The sequence below is a fragment of the Pleuronectes platessa genome, chromosome 14 (genome assembly GCF_947347685.1).
Source record: "Pleuronectes platessa chromosome 14, fPlePla1.1, whole genome shotgun sequence".
NCBI classification, from domain to species: Eukaryota; Metazoa; Chordata; class Actinopteri; order Pleuronectiformes; family Pleuronectidae; genus Pleuronectes; species Pleuronectes platessa.
Genome location: NC_070639.1, coordinates 10,182,760 through 10,204,752, shown reverse-complemented (window position 1 = coordinate 10,204,752; position 21,993 = coordinate 10,182,760). Strand labels below are relative to the sequence as shown.

The 21,993-nt window shown below is 41.5% G+C and overlaps 1 protein-coding gene across 1 annotated transcript in view; it reads left to right on the top strand.

Moving 5' to 3' along the window:
• The first annotated feature begins 3,316 nt into the window (after positions 1 to 3,316).
• myo16 (myosin XVI) overlaps positions 3,317 to 21,993 on the top strand; it is a 79,595-nt gene continuing 60,918 nt past the window's right edge. The window contains exons 1-4 of the mRNA XM_053439400.1: positions 3,317 to 3,734; positions 7,936 to 8,205; positions 18,564 to 18,634; positions 19,011 to 19,154. Coding sequence (XP_053295375.1) covers positions 3,707 to 3,734; positions 7,936 to 8,205; positions 18,564 to 18,634; positions 19,011 to 19,154 — 513 coding nt within the window. The 5' untranslated portion in view covers positions 3,317 to 3,706. The remainder of the gene's footprint in view (positions 3,735 to 7,935; positions 8,206 to 18,563; positions 18,635 to 19,010; positions 19,155 to 21,993) is intronic.

Sequence of the window (21,993 nt, the reverse complement as noted above, 5' to 3'; positions counted from 1 at the left end):
GTGTAACAGCAATATACTATAGTACAAAGTAGTGTTTGGTGGTCAAGGACAATGGAATTATTGTGACAAATAACACTGGTTAATTTGGAAGCGATATTCATCAGATTAATTTAAGAGCTGATAAAGACTGAAAGAAGCCGGCAGTTAACTTGATTTAGTGCATAGTAATCGACTGGATTGACTGTGTAATCATACTTGAAATGGTCCATTTGGGCTTGTTTCAGGAGTGTTTTTTTCAATGTGGATACAGGTGCACATGTCCAGCTTGTGGACAAGGTACACAACACACGAGACGCTGTAAGCAATCAATAACGCATGGAAATATTCAAAATTTTAATAAATAAATATTTATTCATGCAAATCATACATGATGAAAAATTCATCCTAAGAGATCTCTTTTCATGTATAATGCATCACCCCAACACTTACAGAGTGCCTGTGGCTTTCCTGTATAACCTGCAACATTTCCTGCATCAAACACATTCATCATTTGTGTCATCCAAATATATTGCATGCAAGCATGGACATTTAGACCCAGTGAGGTGATAGACATTGATTTAAAAACAAAGCAAGATGGTGAATATCCATTGTATGTTTAAAGGTCTTGATGATGAGTTGCCAACTACCAGTAGATGTTAGGGATCACCAGCAGATGTTAGCAACCATCAGTTGTACCCATTATCATTGGTATTTCAGCCTTTTTATCACGAGATACCCTCTGCCAAGGCAAGCCCACCACAGGCTGAGCAAACCTTGGTTTTTGTCCCTAACATTTTAGAGCCTAGTTGAGGTCTGTCATCCTGATCCATAACCATTAGCGGCAGTGTTCTGCAGTACCTAACGTTTCTTCATAGTCTGTTGCAGAGCTTGTCCGTGGGCTCCTAGCTCTTTTTGCAACCCGATGTCGGATGTTGCAATAAAGCCTTTGCAGTCAACCTCCACTGGGCAAACTATTGCCCTCTAGCGTTGTTGTTTTGCTCAGATTCCCTCTCCACACAGAGCCGCCTCTTCGTCTTTGTCACTTCATCGACAGCATCCTCCTTAGGTGTACGGTCGACTGACGAAAGGCAGGGTACCCGAGTACCAGGTCTGGTTTTAGGGTGGTGGTGACAATTTGAGATTGAACTGTAAGCACAAATCAGGGTAGTAACACAGTCACGGTATTGATCGACACCTAAACGTGTTGAGGACAGTGCGAAAGCTGTGGCATCAAAGCTGCTGCAGGGAGATTGAGTCACTGCTCCGAGAAAGCAGAGAGACACAGTGTCAACATAGTTAAATATAACATGCGCTACAGCATGAGCTACCATTCATCACATTGGTTCTGATTCTGTACAGATGTACACAGAGTGAAAACGGTGAGGTTATTTTTTGGCACATTCACAACAATTTTTTCTGTACTTGGAATTAGAGAGGATTATTAAACTGACGTTGATGCATGTTATAACAGAGCGATATCATTTATCTCCCCCTCTATTTTCTTCACTTTGCGTACCTGTGCACCACCTAATTGTGGCAATAAAGTGGTAGAAACTAGGACATGACAGCAACCCTTAATCCTGTCGCTGTTGTGCCGCAGATTAGTTGAATTGGCTTCTAGCAGGATGTCTCACAGTGAGACCTTGTGTTACCTTTGTCCCCGAGGTTCCAGCACGTCTCTGTTCCCTGATACTGCTCGTACGTGTCCATCATTGCAGGCACGGGTCGAAAGATTTAACATGAGCCGATAAGCTTCATGACATTTGGATGGAAAAACATCAACATTTTGTGTCGTATCCACTCTGAGATCTATATTTTTCACAGGTAAAGTGTTGTGGGACAGTCAATGTGTTATCCATGACCAAAAATACGACTGCCTGACTATTGAGGTCAGCCGAGGTGTGACTGTGTGTAGTGTCTGGTGTTCAGCAATGTGACTTGTTTAGTATTCACTGTAGTGGAATCTTTGCAGACAGGGGCGTACAAGAATGCATATGCACACACACAAATCTGCCAGATTATCTTACTCAGGTAGACGTTAGAGTTGTTGCCCCGGCAGCGTTTTGCAGAAGATGCAGCAAGTTGCTTCCCTGACCTGATTTCCTATGACAGAAATTACTCGAGCTTCGAGTCTGACACACGCACACACATCCGTCTCCCAGTCTCTGTCTTCCTCTCCTTCTCTTTCAAGCTCGCTCTGCAGCTCCTCTCCCTTCGCTGCCATCAGAAAATGAACCTTACCTGCTTCTCACGGTCTTTTATCGCATCTACACATGCCCATGTATGACAGTAATGAGAAGTAACAGCACAAACTCTCCCAGGGAAAATGCAGCATGCTATCCAACCTGCAGATGTTCCACCGCTGTGGCACAGATATCCTAGATATGTGTCACAACTCTACTTATTCATTCAGTGCACACACTGTTAAGTTGTTTTAGGCTCAACCATGTCTTGTGTGTGTGCCTGCCGTCGCCCTGGTTTCTCGCATCTCTTTCTCCCTCTCTCCTCCTTTGTTCATCCTCACCCTCAGCCACCTTGTGCAAATCCTGTTTTTAAGGCAAAACTTAGGTATTCATATATGCAAATCAGCCTTAAAGCACAATGTCATAGAGATTGCCCTACAAACACACAGTGCACATTCTGTCACTTCACACTCTATGTATGTGTGTGTGTGTGTGTGAGTCTCGGAGCATGATAAACGCATGATGAGTGAGTGTTAATGTACTGGTCTCGAGCTCCATCATTTTAGTAAACTACACTTATGTGTCGTTAATTTGTGGCCAGTTCAAGCCCGATGATGAGCACTTAACCTGTCACCGCACCAAAAGCCGCACTGCAGCAGCATCTCTCTCTCTTTAGCTGCCCCTCTATCCAATTTAACGCCCCCCTCTCTGTCTCCTACCAGCTCTTGCTTATTCCTCTTTCTCTTGCTCCCCCTGCTGTATCTGCATTTCCTCCATTTTTCCTTCCTATCCCCATCTTTTTTCTCCAGTGACCTCCCTTGCTCTCGTCTCTCTGTCTCAATGATTTATCTACAGTATAGGGAGGAACAATTACTCCCCCCATCCCCTTTCTTATTCTTTTAGCTGAGAAGGTAGAGGATATTCCAAAAAAGTGTGCATCTGCGTGAGTCACTGCTTGTGTGTGTGTGTGTGTGTTTGTGTGGCAGGAGGAAATCAGGAGGGGTGTGTAAGGAGGTGAAGAGCATTGCGTCATTGGGGGTGTGTTGAGCGGTAGGTGGGTTGAGCCGGCTGTCAGTCAGTGACGCGAGTGGAGCACGTGCGTCGGTCATGGGAAGACGTTGTGCGGCGATTATCTGGCTGTAGGCGAGGAGTGCTCGAGCCAGCCGCAGCTCCACTGACTAACAGTTGGATCGAGGGAGTGCATGTCTGTGTGTGTGTGTGTGTGTGTGTGTGTGTGTATGAGGAGGGGGGGGCGGCTGCGTTTGTAAGTCTGGGTTTATGTAGATGCTACTTGGGCTGCAACTGGAGCTGCTGCTGATGCTGGTGAATAATGCAGACAGGGGGACGGAGTTTGGATAGCATGCAGGGAGCCAGATTAATAATGCATCCTGCCGGGTTACAGGCTCTGCAATAGTTAGTTTTGCGGGAACCTGTAGCTGCCTACTGTCTGCCTGCCTTCTTGACTTAACTGACTCACCACCTACGTTTCCGCCTGCCTGCCAGGCTTTCTACTTTACTGGTGGACTGTCTGACATACTCAGAAAATGTCTCACTACCATTTCATCAAATGTTGTAAGTAGCCAGTCAGCATCTCTTCATATGTGCATGCAAGTGAGTCTGCAAGTATACTTGTGTGTGCCTCAGCTATGGGTGTGTGCCTGTAGATTATCACTTACTATATATGTAGGGTGTCATGAACGTATGAGTTTACATGCATGAGAATTCTTGTCTGCAGCTGTCGACACAGCCGCACAATTTCAACTTCAAATGTATGTTTGTGTGTGTGTGTGTATGTGTGTGCGTGCAGTAAGTGGGTGTACGAGCTTGCTGCAGAGAGCTGCTGCAGATGTGTGAAGTTGACCAGTGAATGCGGCAGGTAGCAGCAGAGGGAGAGAAAGAGGAAATTGAGCCACATAAGATGCAGTTCCCATGAGCGTCTGGCACATTTGTAACATACTGACAGAGTGACAAAGAGAGAAAGTCATTTGACTGAGAGAAGGACAGATGGAGGAAAACTGAGGGTGATTCAGAGGAGTGCTGGAGGGAAGGGGAGAGCAGGTCTGGAAAATGGAAAGAAGGGGAGGATGGGATGAGTGACATGTGAAGAACATGGCCAAGTCGTATGAAGAGTGATGTAGAGTTGAGGAGGAATGAGGCACAGACATGTGGAGGTTGTGTCAAGGATGAAAGTAAAGAGTGATTAATAATAACATACGTGAACTGTATGTCTGAGGTGACGGAGGATGTCATAAAACACCTCCTTTTTTCCACTAACTTTCCACCTGTCACATGCATCCTGCATAGACATGCTATCTACATATTGCAGTCCATGTGTGTGTTTCTGCATGTATGTGTGCTGTTTTCTAATTTAGAGGCTTCTGCTGTGTTTCAATGTTATTATCTGGAGCCTGCGTGGGATATTCCACATGCAATCAATAACTGATATAACGGAGATGAGATGGCAGGAGGGGAAAGCTGCTTCTTTCTATCCCTCTATCATACTGTCTCTCTATCCCTCTCTCCACCAGCTCCTCCTCTCCTCAGATCCATTCAGCCCCATTTCCCATCAGACTCTGTCCTATACTGTCCTTTCCCATCCTCATTCACATTCCGTCTCTTTGCAGTGCTGTCCATCGCACAGCAGCATATGTCAGCTTCATGTGTGTATTTCTATTCAGTGCAGTCTGAATGTCATTCTGTCATAATGTCATACATTTTTCAATCACACCAAGTACATTTGAATTTTGTCTTTTGTTAAATGAAATAGGAATGATGTGTGCTGTCTTCAGATACAGACGACAGCAGACTGTGACAAACCATTCACAGATTCCTTTTAGCTGTGCAACTAACGTGACCCTTTTATCACACCGACCCTGTTGTTTACACAAGTATCCCTTTATGTAAATATCTTAATGTTATTTTACTCATCTGTTTTGTGATAAAAATCATTTTCGTTATCTAATGCACCGTATATCCACTGACGACATGCCGTGTATATGAGTGATGTCTGCACCAATATGCCATTTTATGTGACATCTGCCACAGGCTGGGACTTTATGGGCGGATGTTCCTGCAGCCTTGAATGTATGCTTCATAGATGTTGTGTGAGGGTGACAGAGAGTGTGAAGGATATAAGTGGCCAAACCGAGAAGGATAAGTCATTGAGGTTTTGTGTGGTTGAACCGACGACTATAGTTCCCTATACTGTTGCTGATAGTTGTTTGGAGCCAAAAATAGAAAGGGAACAAGATGAAAATCTACTTTCTCTATAATATTTTTTTAGATTGGTAAATCTTTCCATCGGTGTGGGATCTGTTTAGAGCTGAAATAATACGTTGATTAATCATTGACTTGATATAGGGCAATAATTGGCCACTGCCTTGCAGCTAATGTTACACAAACACTATTCTAGTCTCTTGAAGCATAGTGATTTACTTGATTGACTTACTTAGGGAAGTTTAGTGCAGTTTGGTGCAGGATCCTCCCAACTAAAACAGAACACACAGTGAAAGACCCTTATTGCTCTGCTGAAATGTGAATATGGCTTCAGTCAGGCTCAACTAGCAACTAATATCGCCAAATGTCTACAAACTGACCAAACACCGCAACAACTACTACAAGTCACGTATCTTAAAAGGCTGAGAAGAAGAGATGGTGAAGGGTCGAAATATGTGAGAGTAGAAATACAAAAGGAGGCAATAACAGGGGTAAACTAAACTGGACGGTCGAGAGATGGAGTGGCATGATATTGGAAGAGGCAGTGGGCTGAGTAGGTTTTTGTTTTCGTATGTGTACTGTATGTGCGTATGTGTGTATCTGCCCAACCTGTGGCCAAGTTCCAAGAATGAATACAGCAGACACCTGGCATGAACTGTATAATACACCCCCCCCCCCCCCCTTATCTGGAACCTGAACACAAAAGAACCTTCTTTACATATCTAAACAGAGCAGATGGCATTGGTGTATTGTGCCCGAGGTGTGTGTTTTTTGTGTGTCTGCGTGACAAAAGAAGGGTGGAGTGGGCAGGTGTTTTAATGAATGTGTCGATATACAGTACATCAAAAAGAAAGAACACAGCAGCCTGCCTTGATGACTTTATTTCTGGTAGATAAAGATCTAGTCCAAACACGCCTCAGCCCTTATACTATGTAAAGTAGACACAAAGTACAACAGTCCATTCATATCTGTTGGACGCTATTTTTTGTCCCTTCTGGATGTTAACACTGTTCAAACACCTAATGTACGCCACAATAGACAAAAAGATGAAGAGAGATGATAAAGTAGAGCGAAATACAAAGAGGGGGATGGGAAACCATGGTTATAACATAAAGTACTTCAAAGGTGTACGACTAACAATTCTTTCCATCTGACGAACGGTTAGATGTGTACGCAATCACCCCAACAGCAGAGAGAGAGATGAAATACATAGACAGGGACAAAAAAAGCCACATTCAAACAGATCAATTGGAGAGATAAACTGGAAGAGAAACTGAGAGAATTAAAACAAAATGGGCCCAAAAGAACGAGAATAGCAAACTTGAGTTTGACAAAAGAATGTGTGACGTATGAAGACGGCAGGGCCATGAGGAGTTGGTGAGTCAGAAAGAGAACCACGTTATTTCTGTAAATAAGACATTCTTTAGCTTGTCTTCTGGGCTATTGGTGACCTGGATTTGTCAAATTCATGATGCCACCAATGCCAGATTGCAAACGCATAACATGCACACTGAATTCATCAGCTGGTGCATGTATGCCTGCTTTTCAACTACCTTGTGTCATGGTTTCTTTTAGTGTTTACTGCCTGTGATTTAAAGCCATTTTCAGGAACTTTTAAAGCCATTTTCCTGCTAAAGTCCCACATGGGCTCACTTCACTTTCTGGACATTTTACGAGGGAGCTGGCAAGAAAAGTTCAGCAAAATAAAATATCTGCAGCAACTGATAAGTGTGCCTGTGTTTTCACTCTGACATTTATTACGAAAATGTCCGGAGTTCATGGCATGTGGAAATCTAATTCGGAGCATACCTACTATATAAACAATGGATTTGACAATGGACAGCAGCTGTCTTGTGATGTGATTTGTTTGGCAAAGTTCCACTGAGAGGCAGACAGTTTATGCAGAGTCAGGAGAATCACCACACTCTGTTGGGATAAGACAAACAACACAAAACTGCTTCTTTCGAATCACCTCAGGGCTAAACAGACACAAAATGTTTCTAGTGGCCTGCCGCAAACTGACATGTCAGCATACATGTATTCACACAGAACAACAACAACAGAGATGTTTAAATACAGATCTGTCAGGAGGTGAAGGAAACAGCATTTGTGTTATTAGTGCAGTATCAGAGTAAACACGATGTTCACAGATTCACTAGTTTGTCTTCCACACTCATTCCACCACATAGATTGTAGATAGCAGACCTAAGCTGGTTTCAGACAAAAGTTTGGAAATGATAATCGGGTTCGGTTTGGGTTTGGTCATGTTGGTTACACTGTTATGTGATTTTAACGCTGTACATACCTGTTATCAGGCAAAGCATTGGGCTCAGGTCAGATTCGGACACGAAAACAGATTATTGAGTTTGGCTTTCTAAGTTTTCTCTCTGATTCGGGCGAGTTCGAAAATTGCAGCCTGAGCTGCGCTCTACACCACCACCACACCTGCCACCACGTCTTAAATGCTAACAAACAATTCCTGAAAACTGTATATTGCATTTGCCTTTAATTTTATGTTTATATAATTGTATCTTGATCCGTCTCTCTGTCTCGATAGGTTGTTTCCAGCTATGTAATGTCTTTCGTCAGAACATGGAGATAGACCAGTGTCTACTGGAGTCTCTCCCCATTGGCCAGCGCCAGCGGCTGGTCAGGAGGATGCGCTGTGACCAAATACGGGCCTACTATGAGCGGGAAAAGAGTGTTCAGCGTCAGCAAGGTGCAATCAAGGTTCGATCATGGTCCACCCACCGCAAGAAGTACCATGTCCGCTTCAGCCCCACCGATGTCCTGCAGGATGCTATCATTCGCCATGACGATAAAGAAGGTGTGTATGCAAATGAATATACAAGTGTGTCTGTGGTGGAGTGAAAAGCAGTAGTGTGTTTTGATGTGTAGACAGTAAACATTTGATGAAGAGGACTTGCTATTCGATTTTCCTTGCTTGCTAGTCACATGCACACACTGAGAGCACTTGCTGGAACTAAACAGTGCTGCTGACTGCAGGTAACACAATGTGTTCTGCTGGAAGCCGTCCACTTGACTGAGGGGAACACAGTGGAGCTTTTATCCCGATACAAACAGATCTGAAAGATATAAATACCCCAGCAGCGAGGATAATGTCTGCTGTTGAGAGCACACTCAGCCTGTTCACTTTTGTTTTCTACATAGTTCAGCAGCAGTGATAAGGGTATCTGAAGTATTCTCCAAAGATAAACATGTGAAAGTAACAAGAGCACATATGACATAGCTGCTTGTTTGGTTGTTTGGTAGCTTTGCAAAGAAAACAGCTGGTTTATAAGATTAATGTTGCATTGTTTACAGCGTCATGGTCATTTTGACATTCCTAATCCAAGCACAAAGGAAATACGTCAACACAAACATTAGCTTGTTGAAATATCAGCTCAGGAACAATGAATACTGGGCATTTTTTCAACCATTCAAACATTTGTTTCAATCAAATCGCCTGCCAATACTGGTGTACATGAATGGTTGTTAGTATCTATAAATTAAGATGACTGAAGAAATTAACATAAAAATACAGTCTGCAGAGCAATACAAAATATGATTTGATAAACTGTCCTTTTTATTCCATTTTCAGCAGTTGTGTTATTTTAACTGCCTTTAGTGAACATCTAAAATATCATTGTATGCCCTTCTGTGTTTGTATTTGTGACTGAAAATGTTGATTTGTTTCTGTGGGTTTGTTTCTATTTGTGTTCAGTGCTCATTTGCACATTTATCAGGCAAATGGACAATGAGAGCTTGTGTTGGACAAACAGTAAATTATATCTGGCCTCAGGCCTTTAGTTTAAGTAGGACTGCAGCCTTGTTCCCACTAAAAACACAAACACATTTTCAGACTGTTTTTATGTGATCAGATAGTCAATGAACTCATATGATTCCAAAAGAGGTCTTTACACTTTGCTCTAAAGGGCTCTGATATTCGTTCCAGCCGCACTGTCTTACTTTTGGTCTATGCCAGTCATTTGTCAGTCATTTACCCAGCTGTCTGGTGCATCTGTGTCAGTAATACAAGCAGTCTTTGCAGGTCACTGTGTTAATCTCTGCTCGCTGGCTGCCAAGGAGGTTCAGCTGGGGTCTGTGGAAGCAGCTGGTGCTCCAATGCAACAGCCAGACTAAAACCGGGGTTCCTTGGCTTGGAATGAATAAAATGTGATACCCCTCTGCCGAATGTCTACCTATCCCCCCATCTCCACCATGTCCCACTAAACTGATACCAGACCACTGCTTTGCTTTGTGAGGCCTTCTGACCTTTTGATGGTGTTCAAGGCAAGAACTGGCTCAAGATTAAACAAAAGAAATAGACTCATGCAAAGAATCCCCTGTGTGAGGGGCAGATTCACTTCTAACGGACTCCTTGAGTCAAGGGACTGTTTGAGAGCTTTATGGTCTATTCATGTCATGTTGGCCTGTCCTGTTCTGCTGACTTACTTTCTGCATGTCTCTTTGTGGGGGCCTAGGGGTCTGTCCAAACCACTCTGATCCCTTTTGATGGTGGTTCTTGAGCATTCCTCAGTGGTGTTGGTGCACTGAGTGGTAACAGTTATTTTCACCATTGCTACTTGAGTTTGCTCTTTACTTTTTTTGTACTGAGTGATACGATTCGCCTCAGGGTAGGACCCTCCCCAGAGTAATGTGTGAACATTTCTGGATCCCCTAACTACAGAAGCATTTGAAGAGAAAAGAGAATGTGTTTAAGCACATGTTACACCCAGAGCATATGGGTTAATCTGTTGAATGAGAGTAAAAGAAAAAGGAAGTTGAATTGACATTGCAAGAGTAACCGAGTCGTTTTGCCTAGAGAGCAGACTGCAACAGAAATATTTCTAAGGATATGCAATGGTTGATTTCCTTTTTTATGATTGCAGTGGCTTCATCATATCTATATCAGATTTGATTTCCAGAAAAATATTATAAAGTCATAGTCTTATTGTTTAACCTTGTTAACCTGATTTTATAAACTCCTTCAAGGATTAATTGCAAATGGAGATTTAAACTGTTAAAACATAATATTCATGCCATCTTTAATGAACTGTGCACGACTCAACCTAAGTTGAGCCCGACCAAATAATAAAATGGCCCATACTTGCTCCCTAACCCTTACCCTAACCTAAACCTAAACCATATCCTAACTCCGACCCTAGAACCAAGTCTTAACCCTCAGAATGAAAAAGTGAGGACCGGTAGAAATGTCCTCACATTCCAGAAATGTCTTCCCCCTGTAGGGTCTATGCTTAAAACGGTCCACGGATATACTAGTAAAGGAATACACACAAACACACACACACACACACACACACACACACACACACACACACACACACACACACACACACACACACAAACACACACACACACACACACACACACAATCACACAATCACACACACAATCACAAAGGTTTTTTTTCTTATCAGTTGTCCTCTACAGGAAATGCAGAGAAACAATGAGATAAAGTGAATTAGGGTGAATAAAAGAGGAGAAAGGTGAACACAGTGAATAAATAAAAAATTGGACATAACAATAAATTGAAAATGAGAGGGAAAATATTGTAAGGTGAAGGTGAAACAATTGTTATAGTACACTGCCTATAGGTGGATAGGAGAACACTATACCTCATCTCGCGTCTTCATCACTATCGGCCATATGCAAACAACTGGCTCGCTTGCGTTTTGACATTTGGTGAAATTGTTTTCCCAAACCAATATCCTAACTTCATCAAAGCCAGACACCATGGAAAGTCTGCAGCTGGTGTCCTTGTAGCTGCGAAACCTAGAACCAATTTTCAACAGAATATTGATATTATCTGACATCTCGGTGTCAGCTGTTTATACTGAGATGATCATTCCTGGTAAAACAAACTATTAGAAACATGAGTTGTCAATGATTAAGTCTTGGGTGAGGTGAGCAAACAGGTGAGCAGCAAGTAGGACAATATTACATTCAAATTGACAATGGAGATGATTTTCTCAAGATAATTTTAACCTACACAACCTGCCCCGGAGAGTCAATATCTTTGCAAGCTTTGGAAGGAAGCTGTGAAAGACATTCATGTTAACCAGAGAAGGAATCCTGCTCTCTGAAATTAAGTTAAAGTTTATTTAGATCCCAATCAGTCACTATATTATAACTATTGTAACTTACTACTTTTCTTGGGGTCCCTACATGTTTTTTGGCAATACCGCAAAAACAGAAGATGCACAACCATATCTATACAAAAAAGAAAATACGTAACAACCATCATCAAATCAAAACCTTTTAACACAAAGGAAAATATATGTCTTTGTAACTTAAACCACAGGATTACAAATAGGAAAATGTAGTTCTCTACATTTACATCAAGTCTTCAAGATCAACAAACAAGGAAATTATATAAACAAGAAAACCATTTGTTCCCCTGATTTCTTATTTACCACAGTCTGTATGTTAAATATCATTCGAATAACCCATAACCACTTCCAATTCTCTTCAATGGGGATGTCAAAACCAAGCCAGGAAAGTTTCTGGTGTTGATGGTAGAGGTCTCTGCATTAATGGACATATGCTTGCCCCCTGTGCTTATACCATGTGAGCGTTTGGTGTATGTGTGTGCCAGCATACATGTTTGTGCATGCAGAGGTCTATAAAGTCTGAGATATTCTGAAAAGTGTAATTATTGTTGTACAATAACTGTTCTTGTGTATGTGCATGTGCAGGCATGAAGAGTTGTCTGAATACCTACGTTCCATTATTGATCAGGGTGCATAGATCCTTCCCGCAGGCACAACACAGTCAGGGACTCACAGACTCCAATCAGAGAGAGTGAATCGAGCAGAGGTAACAGTAATAGCTTTAATTCCCGAGTGGTGTTTTGGAGCATGGTTTTAGACACAGTTCATAAAATTGAATTATACAGTAGCAGAACAAATATCAGAATGCTGTGTGCACCACGCCACATTACTTGTGTTGATTCAGACTCCAGATCAGTGCAGCAAAGCTTAGTAAAAGTACCCGTTGATTCTCTGCAATTTTAAACAGGCCTTGTCCAGTCGTATCTAGCTCCTAAATACCTAGATGAATTCTTCTACATCGTGGCACCGCTGCTCTCAGTCTTTCTCAGTCCTCAGTAGTGAATGCAGATCGATATTTTAATGATGAAACAGTAGATTTAGATCAATTTCATTTATCTCAATCTCACGCAAAGACATTCATGCAGTTTAACAATACATACATTTAAATGTATCTTTGTCTTTTTTCTTTAATAGGTTGTGTGTTTTGTCAAAAGAAGTCATATTCTCCAGACTTGCATTCTTAATTGTGATGGATGTGCTGGACATCAGTGCAGCTGAAGCTGAAAATCAATGTACCACCTAGAGAAGTAGTGCTGTAGTAGGAAACTGCAGACATTAGGCTGCATGTCTTATAATAATCAGTCAGCTTGCCGTCACCACATCTCATCGACCCAACTCTCAAGTGTCTTGTTCAGTGGAGGAAACGTGTCACACTATTAAAACTAGCCACTGAGATTATATATATATATATAATTCTCCCCAGATGGTAAACGTGAAGCAGACAGAGACGAGGACAGAAGGAGGAAGAGATGAATGTGGATGTTAGTGGAATACATTGCTATTTTTTTCCAGTAGACTAGGCTGGGACTAAAAGCTCTTGTCAAACACCTGTCACATTTTTGACAGAACGGGGTCTAGGCCCTCAGAGTCGGTAAAGAAGGACGTTGGGATTTCACTGGAATCCAATTTTAAAAAACGTACAACCTTCAGCTTAATACAGCAGGGATCTCTTTTTATGTCAACTGCACCATCAGGCAGCATATTGAAAGTTTTCACTGGCAGTGGGGTTAATCTGGGCGCCTGATATTAAACCTTTGGTTCACTCGATGACTCATCATTGTTGCTAGGGGTTCAGGCTTAGAGGTTCATATAAAGCCTTTTTCAGACATGAGTTTGCCGTCCTGCATGTGAGGAATGCAGCAGGAGACTGTGCAGGTCAGACGCGTTCATAAAACCAGGAAAATGTGGAAGGCAGGACATGTAGTATAAATTCCTTGGCGGAAATCACGCATTTCTATTTAAGGCAGATCAACACAAGTTTTGGTCCTTTTCACCCAAAAGTCTAAAATCGCATTGTTTTTTCAAGTTGACCTCTGTTCAGCATCTTCCTCATTAATTTCCATTCTTAAATACGTGTCTTCCTTTTGTTTGTTTTTCGAGATTTCAATTTATCCCTTTGAGAAGCTGGTAGGAAAATGTCTAGATCGGAAATTTTGTTCTCACACATATAGCCCCTCTAGAAAAATGCATTATGTGCACTATTGTTCTTATAGAGGTTAACATTCTATTACTTCTTTGTTCGAGTGTTGAAATAGACACTTATTCCCTAAATATCATCAGCCCATAAACTAATTAAAACACATTCACTTGTTTTTACTCCCTGTAGTGTTTCTCGCCACTGCTCACAAATAAGCAATTGCACTTTCCTAGTCAATCTGTGCTCGATCTCCTCAGGAGATTTCCCAAGTACTAATTTCCAAATAACGGGAAGCATAGAGAGGACCTTATTTTGTATAAGTATATTTATTTGTCTTTATCATGAGGCCAATTAACACAATGATGAGATTAAATGGCGAACCACCAATATCATAGTGGTTGCAGATAAGTCACTAGAAATGCTTGGCATTACATGTGAAAATGCATTTTCACCCTGGGGTATTCGCTGTAAAATGATGGCATCGTCATATCGACTTTTAACACCTGAAATACATTAAATCATCTTGTCACTGAATAAGTAGACTGGAGATTCCCGATCCGTCCCATATAACTCATCAAAAGATAATCTGCATTTAGAGTTAAACATTATTCGAAAGCCGTACAGTACCTTTATTTTCATCAGGATTGAAACACAGGAAACATGTCAAAGCTCATTTTAGAAACATGGGGCAGTGAGGTAAGACGGTCCCTCTTGTGGCTATGACTGCGTGATAAGGACAAACGAGACAGATGCATTTATAACGCTGAGGGACTTGAACAGAATCTCATATGGGGCTGCCAAGGAATGATGCTGCACAGAGGGGGAGAGTATGTGTGGTTGGTAGATGAAGAAAATTGGCAATTCATCTGTAAGTGGCATATTATGGAAGCTGCATTACAGGGACTGTATCAAATGCATGGAATATCATAGGCCTGTAAGATAAAGAAGGGCAGAATCGAAAAGAGAGTGAAGAAAAGTGCAGTTTCTAAAGAAGATGCTTGTTCAGCGTGTGCATCACATCTACTCCAAGCAGCTCAAGTTCAAATAAGAATTGTCTTGTTGTCACTGGCTCGACATGCTGTGGATGTTTGTCATGTCGTTTCTTAGCATAGCAAGGAAGTAAAATAAGGTCTGAGAACATTTAGAATTGTGGGCTTACCAGGTCATAAGGGTGGGGGGTTTGTCTGGATACATCGTCAGTAGGGCGGCCTGGTAACATTTAGCATGCATTGACCTTATTTAGGATTTCCCCTCATCTTCTCTGGTTCTGCCTCTTCTACTCTTTATACCAGTTCCTAGCTGGTTGCCATGGTAACTCCACATATGTGTCAAACAGCTGTTTTGTAATTTTCCACAAAATGACAGCCGACTTTGCCTCGTGCCCACTCTCCTTTTCCCTACCATCGACCTTACGATGGCGAAAAACAAGCACACGTATGCACACACACATACCAACACACACACGACCGAAGCTTGAGATCAGCATATAATCAAACACAAACTGACATATAAAGATTTCCCATAAAGACAAAATGACTGTGGTTGCTGTGGGACAAAATCATATTTTTGTTCTTCTGTGCCTGTGTAAATCACTCTGGCTATAAATCTTCATTATGACCAGGGTTGCTTTTCCCTTTCAGCTAAATTACAACACAGGTATATGTGGTCATTCTTCACTTTAAACCTTCTACCTCTGAACAGTCACCTTAACCAATGTAAATGCTTTTACCATTTGCTTTATAATATTACTGTCTCTAATTCACTGCTGAATAAAATGAGTGTGCACAGCTGGACATCACCTGGATAACTAAATGTACATTTTGCCATTTTCAGTCGCTTAAGTGCTTAAATGCCAGATAACCATTTGATCCATTCTGATGCTGACATACAGTATGGCTGTCTGTCTCTGTTGGTAAAATCCAATACACCAATATTAGAAGAGATCACTTAAAGGAAAGTTGTTTGGTATTAATACCTGACATTTCTGGTTTTCTGGTCCAAAACCAATACTAAATTGATGCAGTGGCTTACAGTGGTTGGTCGTGATACAACTGACAATGGTACAACAGTGGTATTGATTCCTGTTGTTTATACTGCTATACTGCTTTTTTTTAAAGCCTGAGGGTCAATATATATCGCTCTTGACCTTCTGCCCCTATTTAGACACAGTCATTAATATGTCATACAACTCACACTGTCTGTAAAGATTGCCAGTTTTTCACAGACCCCAAATCCTTAGCGCTGGCAATTGCCAAACTTCAAATCGTACAGTAATTTGTTTTTGTTTATAGGCAAATTATATCACACTATCCATGCTTTAAAATTGTCTAAAAGATGAGACAAAATAAAAGTCCCGGACTCCAAAAAGTGAATGTTTGTTTCTGTGGCTCTTGTTTCAACCCTCCACGAAATTGTATGGAGAACAGTTCAGAAATGTATGTGCAATCCTGCTAATAGACAGACAAACAATTGGCAATGAAAACATCCTTAGTGGAGGTAATGAGCAGCTCTGTCAGATACCGTCTGGTAGACAAGAGGGCGAGAGCATCCTCTATTCCCTAGCAACTACTTAAGCGTTATATGTGCATTAATTGTTGGCTTAGAGTCCTGAGCCCCCACAGTGTTTTGAGGAGTCGGGAGATAATTGTGCTGATTGACTCTAATGTTGGTCAGTTTGTTTCTCATCAACCATTTAAAGACCATTAAGCACTGAAGGCCATTAGAGATCTGGAAAAACAGTCTGTGTACAGTGTATGTTGGGCCTGTCTGATTCGGGAACACGCACAGAACTTCTAAAATGGTTAAAGGATTAGTCAACTGAGAGAAAATGAACAAATCAATGCATAGACTTTTTTATTAATTTCTCAAATTGAAATAATAAGCAAAATAATAAGAAATAATATTTGCTGGTTACGTCTTCTTTAATATGACAATATATTGCTCTGTTTTATTCATTTCTTTGTGACTTGATCACCTTTGGCTGTGCAACTAACAATTTGTCGAGGGAATTCACCCAGACACGTAACAATGCTGTAAGAACTGAATCAAACACCACACATACACGAGTACTCAGTTTTTACTTGCAAGGGAAGTCCGCACCTCTGAATAGGTCGCAGCCAACTTCAACGGACCTTCCCTAACACAGTGTATTTGTTCACATAGCTCAGTATTACAACACATCGTGGGTGGGGTATTATAATTTCTTGATAATTCCTTATTCTTCAGGGTTTTGCCTAATTTGGCAATACCACATTCAGCACATCGCGAAAATAACATTTATGGTTTCATAACAATAACAGACAGTTCCTCAAAGACAACTTCAGGCGAGGCACATTAGTGGTTAGTCCTTCTACCTCTGGTGTAAGAATGTCGCCACACAGCCCAGAAGCTTGTTTCAGCATACTCCAGTCATCATTGCATAACAACTCCAACGCAGGGTCATATTCAGTTCATGATAACTTATTTTACAATTATTCCAACCCAAGTTCTCACTATGCCAGTATTAATAGGAATGTCTCCTGGAAAATATATCCTGGAATTAAGAAAACTTATAGCATACATTTTTTTTCTTGATAAGTATTTTAGTGTCCTTAAATAAGTAAATGAGTGGGGGGTGTCAGTGCATGGGTATCAATTTGTACATTAGCCATGATTTTCTAGTGCTTTTGTGCAGTCTCAGCAAAAACAGAATATTAAAAGGTCAGGTGTATTGCTGAGCTGCTGTAGAACTGATAAGTTTGACCATGGTGTTCCTGATAAATTAAATTATGCTCATGAGTATGTGCTCATGAATCAGAGAGTTTGGGAGTTGGCCCGTGGGGAGAGGTTAGTTTATCATCTGAAGCCTGTTAATGAAGGTTAGAGTCATAAATAGAGGCACACACATTCAGTTATTATTGAGATTGTGTCAAAGAGGTCATCATTTGAATATATATATATATATATATACTAGTGTCTGAGACAATATTTTGATTTTGTTGTATTTAATTAGTGAGTATTGTGATGTGTTATACCTCTGTGTGTGTGTGTGTGTGTGTGTGTGTGTGTGTGTGTGTGTGTGTGTGTGTGCTTATTTAAGCATGTCTGCTTAGATAATAACCCTTTCAGTGAAATTACCTCTCGGGGGTCATCAACAGGGTTCATTAATTGGAAAATATCACCATGCACATTGCCATGGTTACTATCCTTCCGAGCCATTGGGTAACAGCTCGAGTGTGTCTCCAGTTGGACAGTGTGACATTGTTGTTGTTTTTATTCTTACATGGTCATACAGGGTTTAGTCAGTATTCATGTGAGGCTCTTATTGAAATGGAATATGTCCACACCATAGCACTCCACCTCCCTCCCTCTGTCCAGCCCACTCTATTTATCTGTCAAACACTCCAGTACACTCCCTTGCTCCTTCTCCCCCTGTCTCCAGCTGTGCCCTGTTTTATTTTTCATACATGTTGTATTACATGTTGTATTAAGCAATCTGTCTGTGGTTTGGTATAATCACTGTGATCTTGTACCGTTTACTACTCTGTGTTTTCTTCAGTAGATCTGTGTCAGTGTGTGAGCGGGTTGTGTGGCTCACTGGAGCTCAAAGGGTGTGATGTGAATCTGTGTAACCCAGAGGGTTTGTGACCTGCTGCTGAAACAAGGAGCTAACACGCACACACACACACACACACACACACACACACACACACACACACACACACACACACACACACCCTCTGTAACACTTAGCTGCACTGATACGTCAAGGACATTTAAAGGACACTTCACATATATTGGTTTTGGCAGGGAATGTCACAGATCAGTATGCGTGCTATATGCTTGTTTGTATGTTTCTGTTTCTCGTGGCCTTAGTGTCATGTCTGTGCTCACATGCTCGCAGGTGTTAACATACAGATGTTTATTCCTTTGCAGTGTTGCGTCTCCTGAAGGAAGGAGCAGACCCCAGCAGTCCCATTTCTTCTGGGGGATCCTTGCTACACTTGGTAAGTTACAACTCATCAGATAATGATCACTGAATGTAAGAAATTCCTTTATTTATGCCAAAGAAAGAAGATTGACATTATGCTGCAAATAACTATGCTGAGTAATATCAAGAAGAGAGAGGTTGTCATTCTTCTCACACAGCGGTATACCACTAACCATTCTTTGTGCCTTTATTTTGTAAATGTACGCACTCAAGGCACCCCTGTACCAATACAAAAATGTGATAATTCAATTGTTGCGCATTATATATTCCACATTTATTTGTTATTATGCATTGGACCACTCATGTGTGCTATTTACTGTTTGCGATGCATCGGAAAATATATATTTCTGCAAACTAATATTAAAGAAATCTACTGTCCTTGCCCTTTGCAGTGTGCTCGCCATGACAATGTCTTCGTGGCCGAGCTTCTGATTGATCGAGGCCTGAATGTCAACCTGCAGGACGAGGACCAGTGGACAGCTCTGCATGTAGCGTGTGTGTGTGACCATGCCGATGTCGTGCTATTGCTACTGCTGGTGAGAAACACATGCACACACGGGCATCCTGCATTTTGGGGTGGCTAATTTATACTGTACCACACAGTCGTAGCATGAATGTACTTTTTGGACGTGGCTAGTATAATTTTCTTGTTGATCCTTGGAATCCCAAGCGTTTTTGGATCAGTGTTTTGGAAAGGCTTGGCATGCAAGCTTCATATTTTGAATTAGCTTTGAACCATAGGCTCTATTCACATTAGTCATCCATAATTTGCTGTCCAAGTGGAGCATATTCCATTGCTGACGGGTTTTGGATTATTAAAGGTCCAAAGTGTGACTTTGCTTCTCTCTTACAAGCCATGCCGAATCACTGAAAATGACAGTGCTTAGATATTTGGTATTTGCCTGATATCAAAGAGAGAGCCCATTCTGTGGAGAACGTCTTGACAAGAGCTGCGGTTTTACTGATTAGGTCCATAACGAGAGCCCGGCCAGCTGCAGGGGCGGGTATGCATATCCAGCCCAATCGCTCAGTGGGCTGGGTCCACTCTGCTGGTGTTGATTAGACCAAGGGTGGGCTGACTACAGTCTGGAGCGTGGTCGAGTCCTGCACAGTCTGGCTCTGTTGATTGGGTCCTGGGTGACTGGTGCCTGTCTGCAGGGCAGGAAAGAGATGTTCCTGTGAGGAAAGGAAATGTTTGAAGAGCTGCCAGGCAAAGGGTGTGCAGAGGGAATCTGTCAGCCTGTGCTGGCTACGTCACTATTGGATTCATGTACTGTGTGCATTTAGAGTTTGCAATATTTCCTCGAAACATTCATGCAGACTGCAGCTTATATAGCAGGGTGTGATATAGATATGCCATATGCAATTTTTCCAGTAAATTGGGGCTGGGCAATATGACCACAAATCAATATCATGGTTATTTCAAACTTTTACCTCGAGTTCACTACAGAACTAGAACATACCTCTGTTGGAAGAGATCGGGGATGAGGGCCTAAGATAATGTTTTTAAGAAAAAATTGATTTTTCAACTGTGATAGTATGAATGTCCTTTTACAAACATATTTGTGCTGGCATCTACATCATCATTGGTTTTGAGGAGAGCTAACAATTAAATTAGAAAACTTCAAGTGTCTTTAATTTCTAGAACTGTGCATGTTTTTTCCTTCAGGTATGACAAACACTTGTATTCCTTTTTCTGGTCCAATCAGCTGGGTCGATGGGTTCTGAAAAGAGAGCCCAAGTCTGTTCTTGTCTGCCAGGCTAAAAATAGCTCAAGTCATGACTTATTTCCAATAGAGATGCAATGGTTCTTTTCTTCTGTTTATTAATTTTGACAGCAATGTCAAAATTAATGCCCACAGTCCGTCTGTTCTGTTCTCAAGCTGCTCCCTTATCAGAGCTGTAAGTGGGAGATCTTCCCTCTAAGTACAGAGTAACAGGTTTACACTTTAATGAGAAATGGAACAGTGGTCTCGCAAGAGCAGCTTGAGTGGCAGCCTTATCTTTGATTGGCACAGGAAGGAATAGTCCTGCACATATATACTAATCTATTATGTCCTATTCCACCATCTCTACCTCTGTTTCCCCTCCCCTCACTCTCGACTTTCCGTACCTGATTTCCCGTCTCCAGTTCCTACTCAGAGAAGCAGAGTGGTTTTCTGCTGACAGAGATGTTACCAAGCTCATCTTGTGGGGAAAGTAGAGGGGTTGGTGAGAAGTCTGGGTGCATTGTCGCGCTGTGTCCGGATTGGCAGTAATGTTAATTCTCTTATCTCCTGCCTCCAAACAGCAGGAGAGCGAGTAAGCCATTTCTAAACACTCTCATTCCCAGCCCATTTCCAAACCCATTTCTAAACCTATTCCTAGCTCTAGCTGTGGTTAATATTCATCACTGCGACTCTTGCAGGATTAACTGGAGGAGCAGAGACACAGTGGCTCGTCACTTATAGAAAATAACAACATGACAGGGTGTGTAGTCTTAGTAAATAATTACACAAAAACCGTACAATCTCGGTATAATATAATTGGGGCGTGAAAACAGTCAGTGATCAAACAAAACCAGACGGAACTCTGTTTACATTTCCAGTATTAAATACATGTGCATGCATCAGGATGCCTTTATAGAGGTTCATGATCTCCATCTGTTATATCTGAAATGGCCCTCTATTCAAACCACAGCCCACAGGATACTTATCAAATCGTATTTCTTCTACAGGCTCAATTATTTCTATCCAATTTAATTTCTTGTGAAATCCCCAAAAGCATGTGGTGAGTGATTAGGGTGACTTACATACTTGCACTCATTTTGCTTCAGTATATGCCAGAGTGAGTTTCTGACACAGTGTTGAATATCTTGACTCTTGGAGAACATAAGAAGAATTCTGATCTCTTAAATTGTTAAACACTACTTCACTTAAACTATTTAATAACTGATGGTTGACTTTCCTCTTTTTTCCAGACATTGCGTAGCTCCACAGGAGATAATGACTTCTAACTTGTGCAGCTGAATATGTACCTACGTAGTCATGTGATGGACTGGAAACAGGTTCTGCTCCTTCGTAAAGTTAACAACACGTCTAGGTTTGTAGTTGCAGGATTGACCCACTTTCCGTTCTTGTAAATGATGAGTTTAAAACTTCTGAACTCTGAGTTGTTTGAAGTCAAACGATTTCCAGCAAGCCCCTGGCAGCGCTGAACTCCACTTCATCCCAGTAGATTTTTTTTTGTGGGGGGTGGTGTATCTACTGATAATGTAGCCCTCACTCCTTAAGACATGATAATGGTTAAACACACTGCAGCAGTTTTTTAATAATTTATGGATCAAAATATTTTCAGCCAATGCAATTTATTTATTTTTCACAGACACATACTACT